Source organism: Chiloscyllium plagiosum, chromosome 28, assembly GCF_004010195.1.
Source record: "Chiloscyllium plagiosum isolate BGI_BamShark_2017 chromosome 28, ASM401019v2, whole genome shotgun sequence".
In the NCBI taxonomy this organism is placed as follows: Eukaryota; Metazoa; Chordata; class Chondrichthyes; order Orectolobiformes; family Hemiscylliidae; genus Chiloscyllium; species Chiloscyllium plagiosum.
Window position 1 is genome coordinate 5,099,234 of NC_057737.1, and position 19,742 is coordinate 5,118,975.

Here is a 19,742-nt window from a genome sequence, read left to right on the forward strand (position 1 = left end):
TGTGCAAGACATTGATAAAGACATTTGGAGTACTACATACAATTCTGCTATTGGAAGGATGTTATTAAACTGGTGTGACTACTTTTAACAAGGTTATGTTGTCCTGGGTTTCTTTCAAAAGGGGTTGTAACGTCAGTTGTGCCAAAATGGCCAACAGATGCTACCTAAGTGAACAATCAGAGGAAACCTTTAGGTTTCTTTAAAACAGTTGTACAATGAAAGGGGTTTCTATAGTGAAAAGAGGTTCCATGTTTCAACAGAGGTCTTGCCTGAACTTTCTGAAATCTCTCCTGCCTGTAAGAACCTGCATTTGAATATACCATTTGCCAAGGGATGTGTTTATGGGATATTGCGGGAATTGAAATAGCTTCATTAAGTTGCGATTTTGTGTTAGTTGGGTTTCAAAATAGTTGTTCTCTTTTGTTCATATTTCAACTGCAGTGTGTAAATAAATTGTTTTGCTTGAAACAGAGTGGCTTGACCAGCTGCATCACTCCTGGAATATCCACTTTACATTTGCCATTTAAAAAATACAAGTGTTAGAACTTTACAGTGCAGTTCAGGCCCTTTGGCTGTCGGTATTGTGCATACCTGTGAAACCAATCTAAAGCCCATCTAACCTACACTATTCAATTTTCACCCATATGTTTATCCAATGACCATTTAAATGTCCTTGATGTTGGTGAGTCCACTGCTGTTGCAGGCCGAGCATTCCATGCCCTTACTATTCTGAGTAAAGAAACTACCTCTGACATCTGTTCTATATCTATCACCCCTCAATTTAAAGCTATGTCCCCTTGTGCTAGCCATCACCATCCGAGGAAAAAGGCTCTCACTGTCCCCCCGTCCAAATCCTCTGATCATCTTGTATGCCTCTAAGTCACCTCTTGACCTCCTCTCTAACAAAACCAGCTTTAAGTCCCTCAGCCTTTCCTCATAACACCTTCCCTCCATACCAGGGAACATCTCTTCTGCACTCTTTAAATGCTTCCACATGCTTCCTATAATGCAGCAACCACAACTGTATGCAATACTCCAAGTACGGCCACACCAGTTTTGTATAGCTGCAACATGACCTTATGGCTCCGAAACACAATCACTACCAATGAAGGGTTACACACCATTTGGCGCCTTAACACTGTCAACCTGGGTGGCAACTTTTAGGGATCTATGCGCATTGAGATCTCTCTGCTCATCCACACTACCAAGAATCTTACCATTAGCCCAGCACTCTCAATTCCTGTTACTCCTTCCAAAGTGAATCACCTCACATTTTTCTGCAGTAAACTCTATTTGCCACCTCTCAGCCTACCTCTGCAGCTTAACTATGTCCCTCTGTAGCCTGCAATATCCTTTCGCACTGTCCACAACTCCACTGACGTTAGTGTCATCCACAAATTTACTAACCCATCCTTCTGTGCCCCCTTCCAGGAGATTAATAAAAATGACAAACAGCAGTGGCCCTAAAACAGATCCTTACAGTACACCACTAGTAACTGAACTTCAGGATGAACATTACCCATTAACCAACACCCTCTGTCGTCTTACAGCTAGCCAATTTCTGATCCAAACCACTAAATCACCCTCAACTACATGCCTCTGTATTTTCTGTAGTAGCCTACGGTGGGGAACCTTATCAAATGCTTTACTGAAATCTATATACACATCAACTGCTTTACCTTCATCCACCTGTTTGGTCACCTTCTCAAAGAACTCAAGAATGTTTGTGAGGCACGACCTACCCTTCACAAAAACCATGTTGACTATCCCTAACCAAAGTATTCCTTTCTAGTTGATTATAAATCCTATCTCTTATAACCTTCGCCAACACTTTACCCACAACAGAAGTAAGGCTCATTGGTCTATAATTACCAGGGTTGTCACTCCTCCCCTTAACAAGAGGACAACATTTGCTATCCTCCAGCCTTCTGGCACTATTCCTGTAGATAATGACAACATTAAGATCAAAGCCAAAAGTTCTGCAATCTCCTCTCCAGCTTCCCAGAAAATCCTAGAATAAATCCCAGCCAGCGCAGGGAACTTCTGTTTTCATACTTCAGAATTGCTAACATCTCCTTCTTATGAATGTTTCTGATAAAGAGCTTATGCTTGAAACATCAACTCTTCTGCTCCTCTGATGCTGCCTGATTGGCTGTGCTTGTCCAGCGCCACACTTCTTTGACTCAATCCCATCTAGTCTAATACCCTGTGTCTCAGTATTCTCCTTGACAACATTTTTTTTTGTGTGAATACAAAAAAAATTCATTTAGCACCTCTCCTATCTCTTCGGACTCCATGCACAACCTCGCGTTACTGTCCTTCATTTGGCCCTAATCTTACCCTAGCCATTCTTTTATTGCTGACATACCTATAGAAAGCTTTAGGACAGAGGTGGGAACCTTTTTCATGTTGTAAAGCCACATCCAAGAAACTTCAATTATATAAATGTTGATACGATTAGATTGTGTAACTATTCTCAAATTTCACTTCAAATGGAAAGCCACGTGCACTGTTGTCATAAGTTGATAAACACTGGCGTAGTGGCGCCAGTCAGGCGGGGAAGATAACGTACATTCTAGAGTCGCACTATAACTAAATCATGAGCATAGCAGATGTCGAAATTTTTTTAATTGTGGCAGTCAGTCTGTGAGGATTATTTCGTTGAATTTTCTTTTACTCTCTGGTATTTCAAATACATTCATTTTAAGATTAAAATAAAAATAAAAAGATTTGTTCAGCAAAATTTGGATTCATTCAAAAGGCTACACACAATGGCCTAGAAGGCCGTATGCAGCCTTAATACCGCAGGTTCCCCACCCCTCCTTTAGGGTTTTCCTTGATCCTACCTGCCAAAGAGTTCTCATGTCTCTTCCTGACTCTTCCTAGCTCTCTGTCTCTTTAGGTCCTTCCTGGCTAACTTGTAACTCTCGAGCTCCCTAACTGAGCCTTCACATCTCATCTTTACATAAGCCTCCTTCTTCCCCCTGACAAGATATTAAACTTCTTTAATAAACCACGGTTCCCTCCCTTCCTCGCTGCCTGACAGGTACATACTTATCAAGGACACGCAGTAGTTATTCCTTGAACAAGCTCCACATTTTAATTGTGCCCATACCCTGCAGTTTCCTTCTCCATCCTAAACCTTGCCTAATCGTATCATAATTGCCTTTCTTCCAGCTATAACTCTTGCCCTGTGGTATATATGCCTGTTCCTTTCCATCGCTAAAGTAAATTTAACCAAATTGTAGTCACTATCACCAAAGTGCTCACCTACCTCCAAATCTAACACCTGACTAGGTTCATTACCCAGTACCAAATCCAATGTGGCCTCTCCTCTTGTTGGCCTATCCACATACTGTGTCAGGAAACCCTCCTGCACACATTGGACAAAATCTGATCCATCTAAAGTACTCAAACTATGGCATTTCCAGTCAATATTTGGAAAGTTAAAGTCCCCCATAACAACTCCCCTGTTACTCTAGCTCCTATCCAGAATCATCTTTGTTATCCTTTTCTCTACATCTCTGGAACTATTCAGAGGCCTATAGAAAACTCCCAACAGGGTGACCTCTTCTTTCCTGTTTCTAACCTCAACCCATACTACCTCAGTAGACAAGTCCTCATACGTCCTTTCTGCCACCATAATACTGTCCTTGACCAACAATGCCATACCTCCCTCCCCCCCCGCCCCCTTTTACAACTTTCTCTGATGTAAACCCCGGAACCTGCAATAACCATTCCTGTCCCTTCTCTATTCATGTCTCCGAAATGACCACAACACTGAACTCCCAGGTACCAACCTATGCTGCAAGTTCACCCACCTTATTCTGGATGATCCTGGCATTGAAGTAAACACACTTCAAACCACCTTACTACCTGCTGGTACAGTCCTGCGATCTTGAAACCTTATTCATGGCCTCACTACTCTCAACCTCCTGTATACTGGAGTTACAATTCAGGTTCCCAACCCCTGCTGAATTAGTTTAAATCCTCCCAAAGAGCATTAGCAAATTTCCCCCCCCCCCCCAGGTGTAGACCATCCTGTTTGTAGAGGTCCCATCTACCCCAGAATGAGTTCCAATTATCCAAGTATCTGAATCCCTCCCTCTTGCACCATCCCTGTATCCATGTGTTCAACTGCTCTCTCTCCCTGTTCCTCACCTTGCTAGCACGTGGCACAGGTAACAAATCAGAGATAACAACAGTTTGTTCTTGCTCTAAACTTCCACCCTAGCTCCCTGAATTTCTGCATCACATTCCCATCCCTTTTCCTATGTTGTTAGTGCCTATGTGGGCCACGACTTAAGGATCCCAAAAACAAGATCTGATAATCACTGACCCTGGCACATGGGAGGCAACAGACCAACCATGAGTCTCTCTCATTCCCACAGGATTTCCTAAGTGTCCCCCTAACTATGGAGTTCCCAATGACTAATGAGCTACTCCTCTGCTCCCTTCCCTTGAGAGCAACAGGGACAGATTCTGTGCCAGAGACCTGTACCCCATGGCTTACCCCTGGTAAGTCATCCCCCTCTTTTCTCTCCCCCCCATCCCCCAAACAGTTTCCAAAACGGTATACTTGTTTTACAGGGGAACAGCCACAGGGGATCCCTGCACTGACTGCTTCTTACCCTAACAGCTTCTTACCCTAACAGTCACCCAATTATCTTCATTTCCAGGAGTAACCACCTCCCTGTAGCTTTTATCTATAACTGTCTCTGCCTCACGAATGATCCCGAGTTCATCCAGTTCCAGTATCCTAACACTGTCTTCAAGGAGCTGGAGTTAGGTGTACTCAGCTGGGACACAAATGGTAGCCCTCACCTCAAACATCCCACAGGAGGAACATTGCATTGCCTGCACTACCATCTCTGCTAATGTCCCTTACTAAGAAACCAAAGAGGAAAAAAAGCTAGCTTGATTTTCCTTGAGTGATGTAAGTTTAGAGGAGGTGGGTGGGAGGCACTACAGGTTATGGTCTGGGCTACCTTCTTAAAATATTTTGAGGGTGTCTGGCATGGTCTATAACAGATCATTACCTTTTTAAAAAAAAATAAAAGTTATGTATGATAAAATTACTAGAGCACCATGAACTTTGTTAAAACTAATTATGGAGAATAGTCCACCTCCAAAATAATTGGTATTTTCTATATTCAGATATAAGAATTAATCTGATTCTGCATACCTTGTGAAATTTATTGCATTCATTTAAGATGTAGAAATGTTGGCATGGTACACTTTTATGGAGGTATTGGACATGATGAGTAGATTTAAAGTGCACCCCCTCCCCAACCTAAAACTCACATCTTGACCTTAACTTAACCTGAAAACAAGGAGTTTGAGGTCAAGAATGTTTGAAAATAATTTGTTCAAAAAATTCTAATAAATTACATCTCTGTTTAGATATTTGCTATTCAGCTTTTGTCCCACTTGTGTATCCAGTATGCACTGCCCAAGTCTCTCAGTGTAGCTCGCTTGTCCATCAATGTCATGGGAACAGTACTCACAGGTGAGGTCCTCAATTGCTGGTAAGACATTAAACCATCCTTTCCTTTATTTTTAGTGTAAAATGCATCTTGGATAGAGTCTTTAAATGAGAATGAGCTTGCTTTTCATTGCTCCAACCCTTCTTAAAGGGATAAATATCTTTTTAATCCCCGAGTCACTACTCCAAAATAGAGAGTTACCAGTCATCTAGGTTAAGGAGATATCCGTTACGACTGAAGTATAGTCCAGAGAAGAATAAAGACTGTAAGAAAGAGGGGAAAAAAACAGCCATGGCTAAGCAAGGAAGTTAAAGGCAACATAAATCGAAAACTGCAGTACACTTTTGCAAAAGTCATTGGCAGGTTGGAGAGTAAGACCAATAAAGGGTTTCTTTTTAAAAAAAAAGTAACAAAAAGATAAAGTTTGAAAGAAAATTAGCATAAAATGGACGAGACTGTTGAGTTAAAAGTGGTGCTCACAGATAAAGTGGTAATGGGGCATTTGGGAAGTCCGAACATAATCCACAAGAGTCACGTAGTTTTATGAAGAGTAAATTATGTTTGACTAATTTACTAGAATTCTTCGAAGATGTAACAAGCAAAGTGGATCATGGGGCTCCTGTAGATGTAGTCTATCTCAATTTCCAGAAAGCATTTGATAAGGTGCCACACAAGGTAAGATCACATGGGGTTAGGGGTAATATACTAGCTCTGATAGAGGATTGGCTAACCAATAGAAAGCAGAGTTGGGATAAATGGGTCTTTTTCTGGTAAGCTAGAAGTGCCACAGGATTCTGTTCGGAGGGCCCCAACTATTCGCAATTTATATTAATGTCTTGAATGTAGGGATAGAAAGTACTATAGCCAAATTTGTAAATTACACTAAAATAGGTAGAAAACGAAGTTACAAAGAAATAAATTTACAAATGGATAAGTTGGGTGATTATGCCAAAATGTGACAGATGGAGTTTAATGTGGATAAGTGTAAGATTATCCATATTGGTCAGAAAAATTAAAAGACAACTTATTACCTAAATAGAGAGAAACCTCAAATGCTTTGGTGCAGAGATCTGGATGCCCACGGAATCTGAGCTAGTATTCAGGTACAGCAGGTAATGAGGTAAATACAATTTTAGCATTTAATCGCTAAAGGAATGGGGTATTAAAGTAGGAAAGCGTCGCAACTGTACAAGGCGTTGGTGACACTGCATGTGAAATTCTGCACACAGTTTTGGTGTCTTTACTTGAGCAAGGATCTAATTGCATTGGATTCACTCAGTTAATTCCAGGCTCACCCCATGATGAGATTGAGCAGTTCAGGCTTGTACTCACTGGAGGACGTCTAATTGACACATCCAAGATGCTAATGGGGGTTGATAAAGTAGACATAAAGAGGATCTTTCCTTATTTTGGACAATCTGGAGTGGTCATAGTTTTAGGCTGAGGGGTGGCAGATTTAAACAGGGATGAAGAGGAATTTCCAAAGGGTCCTCCATCTATGGAATTCACTACTCCACAGAGCAGTGGTGCCAGGACACTGAACACATTTGAGATGGACCAGATTTTTAATCAGTAACAGTTTAAAGGGTTATGGAAAGCAGGCAGTAAAATGGAGTTGAGGCCAAGGTGGCATCAATCATCATCGTATAAACTGAGCAAAACCCAATGATTTGATTGACAACTCCTGGTTCCTATGTTCTTATTTGCTGTTATTTTACAGAAAACCTGAATTAAAATCAAAATCTGAGAAAGAAATTAATCTCCTGCTAAAACATCAATGTTTGAAACTGTGTACAAAGTCACCAAGAAATCACTGTTGTTCCTTGGTGCTACGATGGTTTAATCAAATGGATGAAGTTTTTAATAAATTTGATTTCCTCTGTGAAAATCCAAATTGGGATTCCATTGGCCTGGATTTTAAGGGTCGTGAAAACTGCTGAAGGCAGTAAGTTCTACAATTATGGTCTATTGGAAAAGAATGCAAGTGTATTAAACACCTGGAGATGATAGATGATTCCAGGAGAGCAATGAACAATAGTACGGTTTAGAAGAACACAAACTGTGATCTTTGTGTTTATTAAGGCAGTGACGGAGTAAACGTGGAAAGCATTTGATCAGTATTTGCAAAGTAAAACTTCAGTCTCCATAACAAATAAACTTTTAAAACAATCTTTTTTTCCTTATAGTGTTGACCCAGGCCAAGAGGTTTGCTTTCTTCATGCCTACATTGCCCTGTTTGGTTTCTTTCTGTCGAGCTTTTCCTCCACTATATGACGACGTAACCTCATTACTAATCCAAACTGGACAAGTGTGTGCCTCACATGTTGCCACTCAAGCACAGGATATTGATCCCATCATCACGCGTATGTATTTGAGAGTTAAGTGATTAAAAATAATGTTTATTTACTTTAAATTGAGTAAATCTTAGACGTGAAGATGACACTTTATGTACCTGTGATGCATCCCCTATTATTGGCCAATTGACTGGCCCTGTGCAGTACTGTTAGTTGAGGTGCAGCACCTTTACATTTGGTACCAGAAACAAAAATCAGTAAATTCAGATTGCGTTCCATATGCTTTAAACCTTGAAAGGAGGGAATGTAGCATGCAAGCCTGCCTCCAACTTTGTACAAACCAGCGAATCATTCCTTCAGCTTTGGGTCAGCATACTAGATCACAATGTAACGGAGATGCCATCTTGAAATATGTAACTTCCTACAAGTCTAACTGGTTGTGACGAATAGTGTTGTGCCATAGTATCCAGATTACAAAGATAGTCGAATAAAAAGTTGTGAAGAGGGGATGAACCTCCAAAGGGATATATAATGTGGGAAACTGTCCATTTTGGCAGAAAGACTTAAGATGCTTTTTTTTTTAAGTCTAATTAGTGAGAGGAATGCAGAGAGATCTGGCTGTCCCAGAAGGTTAAAATTGCAGGTATAAGTATGTAATTAGGAAAACTATTATAATATTTTATTGTGGGGGAGCTGAATGCAAGAGTAGGGTTGTTATACTTCAGATGCAATCTCACCAGTGCCTTGTATAACTGGAGTATTTTGTACAGTACTGGTCACCATATTTAAAGAAGGATTTTAATGTTTTTGAAGCAGATAATAGATTTACTGCCCAATACCTGGAATGAAGGGTTATCTTTAGAGGATACTAGCCTATCCTATCCTCTTGACTTTGACAGACGTTCTGAGGTCCTAGTGGATCAGGAAAGGATGTTCCCTCATGAGAGAATCTAGAACTAGGGCTCATAATTTAAAAATAAGGAGCTATCCATTTAAGACAGATTAGTTTGTTGTGTTTTTTTTTTTGAGGATTGAAATTTCCTTCCTCAAAAGGCATTGAATGCAGAATATTTAAATATTTTTAAGACGCAAGTCTTTCTAGTCCCTTCAAATAGCTATCAAATTATCTTATGAAAGGTCCACAATCTATTTCTTCCATTCTTTCAGTTTAAGCATTCCAGATCACATGACAGTTCTCTTGCAGATCATTTTTAAAAATCTGTCTCCTCAGGTTATGAACCATTATGCCACTGAAAATATTTATTAAGGGGAGGTGTTATGTAGTGGTAATGTCACAAGCCTAGCAAGCAGATCCCCAGGCTAATGTTCTGGGAAATTAAGAAAGGTTGTAAGGAGAAACTAAGGAACGGCAGACCTGAGAGTTTGACTTTAAAATCACCTCCAACAATTTACCCTTAAAAGATACGATTTATGGACATTGAGAGGCAAACATTGATTATGGTTAGTCAGCATGATTTTGTGTGAGGAAAATAATGTCTCAAAAACTTGATTGAGTTTTTTTGAGGGAGTTACAATAAGATTAAGGGCAGAACAAAAACATGGACTTTAGTAAAGCTTTTGACAAAGTAAACAAAGTTCTGCTGGTAGCCTAATTAGTAAAGTTAGGTTACATGGTTTTCAGTGTGAGCTTACCATAATTACTTAATGGTAGTAGAGTGTGGTGCTGGAGGGTTGCTTCTCAGACTGGAGACCTGTCACCAGTGATTCTGGGTCCTCTTTGGTTTGTCTTTTACATAAATGATTCAGATGGTAAGTCTGTGGACAACACTAAAATTGGTGGCATAGTAGACAGTGAAGAAGATTTCTAAGATTACAAAGTGATCTTGATCAAATGGTCACTGAACTCCATCTGCCATTTTTCAGTTCAATTTGGGTGAATGGCATTTGGGTTCAACAAACCAGGCTAATACAATTAATGATAGGACTTTGGGTAGTGTTCTAGAACAGAAGGACCTAGGATTCAAGTGTGTAGTCCTTGAAGGTTGTATCACATATTGATAAGGTGGTTCATTGCTCGGTCCTTTGAATATAGGAATTGGGAAGTCTTGATGAGATGACCACATTGGTGACACCTCTGCTGGTTCTCTTCACCCAGGTATAGGAAGGATTTTATGAAGCTGGAGTGTGTTCAGAAGAGGTTTACCAGGATGTTGTTGGGTATGGAAAGTTTTGAGTTATAAAGAAAGGCTGGATAGGCTGGGACTGTTTTCACTAGAGTATAGAGTAGAACAGCCTTTATTTCATGTGCAATGAAAGGTGTGTAATGTCACCTTGGCGCCATGCTCGGTACAGATACTTTTAAGTGTTGTTGAAGTACAGTCGGTTCTGCTAATAATATGTGTCTTCAACCCACATTAGCTATAACATGGTTGAAGAATTTAGAGTATTATTTGTAGAACATGAACTTTCCTTGCCTGTATTGGCTGTAATGTGATTCCAGTTTAAATGGTGCTGTGATTTTCTTATAAACACGGGATTGCACGGCAACAGAACTATTGTTATATCAGAATCAGCTGCAGTTTTTTTAAAAAAAGAAATAAATGAGCACAGGAATGCAAAAGTTAAAAAGTATCTTTTGAAGTACTCAAGTACTCATTTTCATTAAGTCAGTGTTTCTGGGCTTAAGTACACGAAGCCGTGCTGCCTCCACACACTGACCTCTGTCCAGGACTTACCTCCCAGCTCAGGCCGAGACTTGGCCTGCGCTCACTCTGCTGCTGTTATCCGGCTCGGGTTTAACTTACACTCGTTCTGCTGCCGCTCCAGCCACGACTTGCTTCCAGGATTTGGCCTGCAGTCTCTCTGCTTCTGCAGCTGCAACTCATTTCCAGGCCTCTGACTGTGCTCATTCTGCTTCCCACTCCGGCCGCAACTCACCCCATGCTTGCTCTAATCCCACCCCGATTCATCTCCGGTGTTGGGCTGGTCTCTGACTTCATTCTTCATTCCCTCTAGATAGGTACTTTCAGAAGTTCAAAGTTTTTTTTTGGGGGGGGAACAGGATTTAGAAGAGAAATTGCAGTAAGAGGGGGGATAAAAAGGAAAAGGAGCTGGCGAGCTCCAGCTGGAGTGTCTTACTCTGCTTCCATCATCACTCTGCTCCAGCCGAAACCACGCAGAAGAGAGGTTTATAAAATAATGAGGTATAGATAATGTTAATAGTCTTTTCCTTGGGATGGGGGATTTCAAGGTGGCATTTTTAAAGGTGAGAGGAGAGAGATTTATAAAAAGACAAGTGCCAATAATTTTACACAGGGTGGTTAGTGTCTGGAATGAACTTCCTGAGGAAGTGTTTGATGTGGGTACAATTTAACGTTTAAAATACATAGGAAAGGTTTAGAGGATTATTATGGACGTGGAGCAGGTATGTGGGACTAGTTGGACTGAAAAGTCTGTTTCTGTGCGACTCTAAGTAGGTAGATTCGATTATATGGGCAATGAAAGGTTATTGGCACAGACAGGAGTTAGCCTGTCTTTCAGTAAGATCATGGTTGAGTGACCTCCTACTTGTTCGTATGGTACCATTCCAAAACCAATACATTGAGTATTGTATTTGAATTGATTCCTTTTACTATTTACTTTATGGAAACTCTGACATGCTTTACACAGGTCTCAAATATCTAAAGGAGAAGACTGAAGTAACTCCTGACTTCTACTGCACTGCGGGTCTGGACAGGACTAAACATAGTGAGACACCTGCACCAGAATGTTTGGATCCTGATGTGCTTCTGTGCCAGCGTGTTGAAGCAACATTTCTGGAGATAATAAACACAGCAGTTGTTGGAGTTTAGTAACAGAATTGAGAAAGTTTTGTCAAATGTAAAAGCCATTGGTAGTACCATGCACAAGGTGGTACAGAGTGTGATAACAGGTTGCTTTTGAGGCAGTTGAAACTACAACTTTGGATTAGAATCAGATGTATTCGGGTATGCTCTGTGTACGACTTGCTGACTGAAATGGATTGCAGTAACATTGAAATGTGACTAACTTTAAATTTGGATGGATACTTCTGTGGGGGAAAAAAACTTTTAAAAAAAAACATTTTTTGAAAGTGGACTAACTTTCTGGCCAAATTGAAGATTATTCCTGCTCTTAAAGAATTTGTGTATACAATGACCATAAAGTTGAACTGAAGCTGAAATGACAACTTAGTCTTTCCTGTGCCTCAACCTAACCTTTATCCATGGTACTCAAAGGACACAGAAATCATTTTCCTACCACATGGTTTTTAAACTTTTCACAAAAAATGCATGTGTTTCATACCAGAATGAAGCTCAGGGGTTTGTGTTATTTTGGTAGTACTGTAATTTATATATTGAAGAAATATGAGCAACAATAGGCTATTCTTCCTTTCAAGATGACTCTGCTACTCAATAAGATCATGGCTGATGTGACTGTGGTCTTGCTCTCTATTGTTCCTTTTCCCCTGTAACTGTGCACTACCTTTTGAGATTCATGTGCAAGGACACCCAGATCACTCTGTATTACAGAATTTCAGTTGCTTTTCTGCATTTTTTTTACCTTTTCACTTAACTCCTGAAGTTGTTACAGGTTCTCTGGGCTGGATTCATGGAACCCAAGTGCCACGCCTTTCAAGAAAAGTCCTTGTAGCAAAACCATACTAGCAAAACCAAGGGTAGCATGTGGTCTCTCAGCTACAAACCTCTCCCTTTTCCCTTCTGTTTTCTGCTATTTTTGATCTTTAGATACCTTACCCCTCGGTTTTCAATTTATCTGATTTTCTGTAGCTTGACTGTAGATCACTGCCATGTGCATCTTTTGCGATCACTTTGATTATTCTTGTATAGGTTCTTAATCCTTTGTTCAAGCCAGAGATTCTGATTACTCCTAAGGAGAACAGTTGATTGTATTTTCTCTGTGCTTCAGATCAATAGCAGTCAAAGAGTGAATAAAAGTGTGTGGTGGTGATGGTAAAGCAGTGCATAGTATTTTTAGATGGACTTAACTGGGTCAACTTTACAACTGTTGCTTGAAGCAGAGGTCAAGCAAAATTTGTTAGAAAATGTCTAATAAAGCTTCAATCTTGCCAATTAACTGTGGCCAATTCTATTATTCTAAGTGGAGATTCTCACATTGCACACAGGCTACCCCAACCAGTTTTAAGATAGAAGAAATAGAGTTTGGGATTTGTAAGGCAGGAATTAAAATTTTAATACAAATTTAAAGATTTAAGTGTCTAAATCATGCATTAAAAACTGACATTATTTGAAATGTGGCACCTCAAACAAAGTCCACAGGAAGCATCCCCAATATGGTCTCTCGGTTCAATGAAGACACTGTGATAACAACATTTACCGAATAAGGACAATAGTGTCCTATACCTTAAAAACCTGAGAAACTGTACAAGTACTTTCAAAACTTGTTAAATATTTTACTATCTTTGAATGATCTGTGACTGCTATCCTTTAATCGATTAAAACTTTGCTTGTTTTTTATAATATGAACTAGTCCTTCTGATTTCAGCTGACTAATTCGGTATATTTCCAGTCAGGTAATAGTCACAGTAACATTTCTTCTGCAACTTCAAATAACAGATGTAATACATTGAGAGACAGTCAGCAACAAAGAAATGAATGCAAAAACAGGGTCACACCAATATTATGAATAAATTATTTATTTGGAAATGTTTAAAAAGTATAAACCTTTTGAACAATTCAACCATAATTTGTTTTTTTTTGGACTGTATGTAGCTTTTAGTGTTTGCCACGATCTCCAGACTAAAATTTGTTCATAATTTGTTGAAAGACTCTTGAACCACAACTGCAGCTTCACAAGCAGGATGTTTTATACCAAAGTAGGACACGCAAAAAGGGGAAAAAAGTGGACCGGTCCTCACCACAGCTGGGGTCTCATCTCTGCTCGCCCAGTTGTTACAGACAACCAACTATTCAGCAAAACATGGCATGTTCTCCCAATTTTTTTTTCCTTTTTTTTTAAAAAATAAGCAAGGCATCAACTCTGTAAAATTCAACAATTAATAAAATTTGAGTTTTTTAAATCTACTGCAATTTCAGCTCAATCTATAAATATTTTGACAAAAAGATTAAATTATGAAATTTAAATAAGACAAACGTTTAAGCAATGCATTAATAAAGTACTGGGATTGCTAGTGTTTGCACATGAAATGGACCACTTTCAGATCCTGGTTTCAACATGACCAGGAAGTCAAGAAAATTTAAAATGCTACAGATATCTATGGAGACCATATGCTGTGAAACGCCAGAAAAACATCAGTTTTCAGTTATTTTCTACTAACATTTGTATTAAAAGACAGTCCAGTTAAATGACTGCTTTTCCCTATATTTAAAAACAATCATAGCAATAAATTGTGGGTAACACCTGCACTTTGACAGAGCTCAACAACACCTTCAAAACCGGTTACCTCGACCATGGCGACAACTACTGAAGCAACAACAGTTGGAAGTTTGCCTCCAACACCATCTTGTCTTTGATATTAATTGCCATTCCATCTCAGTTAAAAATTCTGAAACTCTTAACAGCACTGTGGGTATGTCTAAATTTCAAGTATTGCAACAATTCAAGGTGGGCACTCAAGAGCACCTGCAATTAGAGATGAACAATAAATGCAACTAGTATGCAACACCCAGATCCCATGAATGAATAAGAATTCTTATAGTCACCTAGTTATTTAAAACTATTAATTACAAGGCCATGTGTAGGTGGTTAAGTGTCTAGAATGAACACAGCTATGTGATTATTTAGGTGGCAATGTACAGAAAAAAAATCAACCATAATAATTAAAGCAACGATCGCAATTACTTTAAATATTAATGTAAATAAATGTCATACTATTCAGCTGCTAGCACTGGTCTCCAAAGGTTATGGAAAATGAAGTTTGACAGTAAAAGAATCCAATTTCTTGTTGCACAATTTAAATTTGAAAATTATTTTTATTGTAAAACTTACCCACTGTCATGAGAAACTAAAAAGGTAAAAAAAAAATTAATAGTTTAAATGGAAATATGTTTTGATTACTGATATCCTGTGGTTAACATTAATGAGAAGTAGAAACAGAGCATCTGAAGTTTTATATGATAGATATCCAAGTCATCTTCATGCACATAAAATAGAAATACTTGGTTCCCAATAATATTTATGAGGTGTCGAAACCCCTGACAAATGGAAGGACACAGAGCTCACCTCTTAATAGCTGCTCTTGAACAACTGTGCAATCCACCACCACCACCCCCCAAATTAATGGACTGGGGATTTAAAACTTGAAAATAAATATGTTGGCAGGTAGACAATGGGGAAGAAAGACAAACAAAAAAATAATTTTATTTAACCTAATAGTTCTCTGACATTATGTTTAGAAATAAAGTATGCAGCTACTATAGTTTTTCAAATGTTGTGGAGCTTTGTGCTTAACAATCCAGTTTAAATTAACTAGGTAATCATAGCATTTACCATTTTGTAAAAGGTATACCATCATTTACAAATACATTTATCATACTGGTGTATATATATTTTGCTATACATTTCAGCAATATAAAAGACAATGACCCTGCAGCCGCAAAGGATTTAGATAAAGTACAAAGAAATATACAGGGAAATTAGGAAACGAGATTAGCACTGATAGCTCCAATATTAGGATAGCAGCTGCAGAAATATTTCTGCAAACATTCATTTCTTCCACTACCGATGTTCGGTAGGAGCATCTACAAGGTACACTGCAAAAATTCACCAAAACTCCCAAGACAGCACCTTTCAAACCCACAATCACGGCTATCTAGAAGGCCAAGGGCACCAGATACATGGGAACACCACCACCTGCAAGATGCCTTCCAAGCTACTCACCGTCCTATCTTGAAAATATACCACCAGTATCGCTAAGCCACAAACCTGGAACTCCCACCCTAACAGCATTGTGGATCTATCTACATGAAATGGACTGCAGTGGTTCAAAAAGGCAGCTTACCTTCTCAAGGATGGGCAACACAGGCTGGTCCAGCCAGTGACACCTACATCCCATGAGTAAACAAAATAGAAAGAAACACTTTGCTAAAGCAATGTTCTTTCTACTTGAAATTGTTCTGATTGTTTTATACAACATAGCCACACCTCAACCAAAGAATGCTATTCCACAACAGCATAAGGCATAGAATCCCTACAGTGCAGGTAGAGGTCATTGGCCCATTGATTCTGTACTGACCCTCCAAAAAGCATCCCACCTGGACCTACATCCTCTATCACCCCACATTTACCATGGCTAATCCACCTAACCTGCACATCTTTGGACTGTGGGAGGAAACCAGAAAACCCATATAGACCATGGTGAGAACATGCAAACCAGACAGTCAGTCACTTATGGCTGAACGGATTTTGGTCCCTGACTGTGAGGGGGCAGTAGTGCTAACCACTATGCTGCATGATTCAAATGACCTTAAAATATGCTAAGTTTTCAATTTAATGTATCAAGAATAAAGCTGGGCTGGGACTTCAATGGGAGCAAAAATATAATACGTTCAATTATAGATTTAATATCCCTGACATCCTTATCTACCTTCTTATAACAAAACAAAATATCCACATGTTCTCCCAATTTCCAGCAGATCACACCTCGACACAGGCCAAACACTTTGTAAAAATGAGCCAAGCTGGTTCGCTCATGCCTTCATCTGACTTTGCACTTAAAAGTGAATAAATTTGATCCTGCAAGAGGCCTCATCCAGTGAGAAGAAAATTCACAAGTTAGACAAAAGGTATAGGAATTCAAGAAGTCAATGACTCAAGGCTCTGTTCAAGGCTGGGAGCCAGGTGTTCAACAGTTTTAACAAAAGTGCCTTCAGTTCAAGAAACAGTCCAAATGTTTTCATGACAGTATTAACCATTTTGAATTGTTTTCATAGTATTTAAGGTTCAGTGCAACATTTTTTTTTATTTAAAAACAGCTTTCAACCTCCTCCCTAAAAAAGTATCTTCTGCAAGGTAATAGCAATTACATATATAGTTAAACAATTAAGGCGCTTATAAATTTAGTATATGTATTAAAGCTTTTACATTAGGACACATATGGCTTAAAAAAAAGTTGGATCTTGTTCTAATGTTCTTGCACAATTTATCTTTTTCAAAGGAGTGAACATTATAGAGTAGTGCTGATCAGGGTTTTTAAGGAGTTACTGCTGTAATGAAATATTTTCAGATATTAGAAAGGTTCTCTTATCGAGCCAGTCTTCAAAAAAAAAATACAAGAAAACAAACGTAAACCGGTTTCAGTGAAATTTGATGAAACTTCTTGAAATTAACAAATTGAAAACAACTCAGACAAGTGATCGGAGACACCCAACACTTGTAGCAAATTTCACTTTTTGTAATTGTAATTATAAAATTATTATTTTATTAGAAAATTTGATTAAGACTTCTTTTAGATGAAACTCAAATGCATATTTTTGCAGCACATTTAATAGATAATCTAATACAGAAATGCATGGATGCTAGAAATTTCTAAATTTAAGAGATCTTAGAATTTAAGACTTCTTCAATTTGAAATTTGTCTGGTCTCACTTTTGTCAAGGCTCAAATACCATTAACAGTTATAATACTTTAGTTACGGTAACTGCATAGTAATTCTCATGTTATACACACATACATGGAAAAATACTAGAAATCCATCTGCACACACTTCCTTGGGAACACTGATCTCGCATTCATATTTATATGGGAATTGTCTATGCAAATTTGTCAGACTACAATTAAAGCTCTCTCTCAAAAGTAGTAGTATAGCATCACAGGCAAAATAGTATAACTAAAGTCCAGCATGTTTTAACAGACAGTTTCATGTGGATAGAGGAATGCATTATAGGAATATTTTAAAAGAACAAAACATGAGACTTCAAATCAGGAGTGAATTTAATTTGCATGACCATGTCCAATTAGCCTTTGCTATCCGTCAGCTGAAGCCTACAATTGGTCTTGATGCACAACACCATAGGGGCTCTTGTACCACACTGATAGTGTTCTTACTGAACCAAAAGGCCTGGATTCAAGTCCCATCTACTCCAGAGGTGTATAATACCATCTCTGAACTGGGTTGATTGCAAATTCTGAAACACCATAGGAAGAGATTAACTAATAATATGTCGTGAATCAACTCTATTGATATTTATTCCAAATCCTATTGCAAATGACAATGTTTCTTAAATGATAGCTGTAATTTCACTTCCTAAAATAATGCGTTTTTTTTTCCTTTAGCTTCAAACTATGCCATTAGTTAGAACCTTAGAATTGTTTTATCAAAACACACAATTTACTTCAAGGCAATGCTTAAACATTTTAGGCTATCAAGAGGGAAGGCACTGCACTGTAAAGCTGGAGTGGGACATGACGTGAGTAGGGGGGGAAATGAAATGGTCTAAGAACAGATTCCCATAAGCAAATCTACAGAATCTATAGGTTTCTCCTTTCTCAAAAAGATAGTCTTCCTCAAAGACCTGTATCTTAATACAAGTTACCCACAATTGAGTGCTGAAGCATATTTAAAAACAAGTTATCCAAATATTAACAAGTTTATAATTGTACAGAGAGATGAATGAACAGTGAAAAAAAATTATAAGTCAGACAGCTATGGAGTTTGATAGCAAGGAACATTAGGTCAGGTAATTATTAAATTACAACATAAAATGGTCAGAGAAGAAAAAAAAACTGAGAAGGAACACTACTGTGACTTTGTCGGGATTGTGGTACCTGGATCTGTAAAGCGGTCCATTCACTGAAGCCATCATTAAGTTCGGACAATGATAAGAGTCTGGGGCCTAGAAACCTTAACACTACAACAGACCAACACACCTGCATTGCATTGATTCAATTTTGGAAAAAATTCTGTTGCTACAAAATTTAGTTACCATTCTGCACAATTTTTCTTTTTTACACAGTAGTAACAAATTAAAGTTACTGACGTCTTTATGTACAAATAGGCAGGTCACTGGGACTGACCTTGACCAGAGTAACCCTCCTCCTCAGTCCCATTTCTACCCCCCACCCCTCCCCAACCCCTCCCATTTTAGCGCTGGCTTCACAATGCATGATAAGAAATGCCATAAGATGTATTTTTCAGTTATATAAACACAGTGAACATATTTACTGTACAAGTACTCTGCATCCACAGCTTTGCTGCGTTTTTACCACACACAAGGTATGGTTAACACTAACCCCACCCCTACTAAAATGTACACTAAACCAATAGATATTTGCTGCTCTCCCTCCCCTGACTTTATAGCAACCTACAGCAAACTTTTAAAACGATTATAGATATTTTAGTACAACAAATGCTTTAAAGCCTGAAGGCAGTATAGACCTTCTTGAAAAATTAAAAAAAATACAAAATATAAGACAATTTATACAACATTTAAAAACTTACAATAAATTAAGATGCAGGCATTTTTGGATAACTGCCTGTGGCTTTAAAACCCACCAGGCAATTAATGGGGGGGGGGGGGGCATCCTGGGGTCATTCAGACCCAATTCCAAGAATCCCTCCAAGTTCTCCATGAGTAATGTATGCTTCCCTTCCTACCAATTCCTGCTCTTGATGACCCTCTCAGACGATATCCCTTTTCGAAGAGTAATTCCTGAAATCTTTGCAGCTCTTTTGCTAGGTTTACAACATGCTTGTGATGAAGTTGTACAGTTGCGTCAGCACCACAAAATGAACAGGGAGGCAGGAGCGGCGGTCCTGGGTGGCAGGGTCACAGGTCAGCCAAGAAAGAGCATTGTATTGTTCTAGAACAAACCTAGAGTTCAAAGGAATTTTACAATTTTAAACAGACACTTACAGAAAATGTGAAATCGAAATATAAGCATATACAAGCTCCTTATATTATTACAAAAGCAAAACTTGGTGTGTTTTAGGTCTGTTAACTTATGCTAAAATGAAATGGCTCATGTGACTTATTGTGCATCT

The 19,742-nt window shown here is 38.7% G+C and overlaps 2 protein-coding genes across 6 annotated transcripts in view; one reads left to right on the plus strand and one right to left on the minus strand.

Annotated features, from left to right (window-relative positions):
- ints2 (integrator complex subunit 2) overlaps positions 1-12,856 on the plus strand; it is a 65,782-nt gene extending 52,926 nt beyond the window's left edge. For 3 of the 4 annotated variants that reach the window (XM_043718109.1, XM_043718112.1, XM_043718111.1), the window contains 3 exons: positions 5,404-5,509; positions 7,673-7,864; positions 11,411-12,856. In XM_043718109.1, coding sequence (XP_043574044.1) covers positions 5,404-5,509; positions 7,673-7,864; positions 11,411-11,592 — 480 coding nt within the window. In that variant the 3' untranslated portion in view covers positions 11,593-12,856. The remainder of the gene's footprint in view (positions 1-5,403; positions 5,510-7,672; positions 7,865-11,410) is intronic. The other variant, XM_043718110.1, reaches the window with a different exon arrangement.
- A 564-nt stretch (positions 12,857-13,420) lies between these two features.
- med13a (mediator complex subunit 13a) overlaps positions 13,421-19,742 on the minus strand; it is a 217,668-nt gene continuing 211,346 nt past the window's right edge. For both annotated transcript variants that reach the window (XM_043718104.1, XM_043718103.1), the window contains exon 31: positions 13,421-19,572. In XM_043718104.1, the coding sequence (XP_043574039.1) occupies positions 19,440-19,572 (133 nt within the window). In that variant the 3' untranslated portion in view covers positions 13,421-19,439. The remainder of the gene's footprint in view (positions 19,573-19,742) is intronic.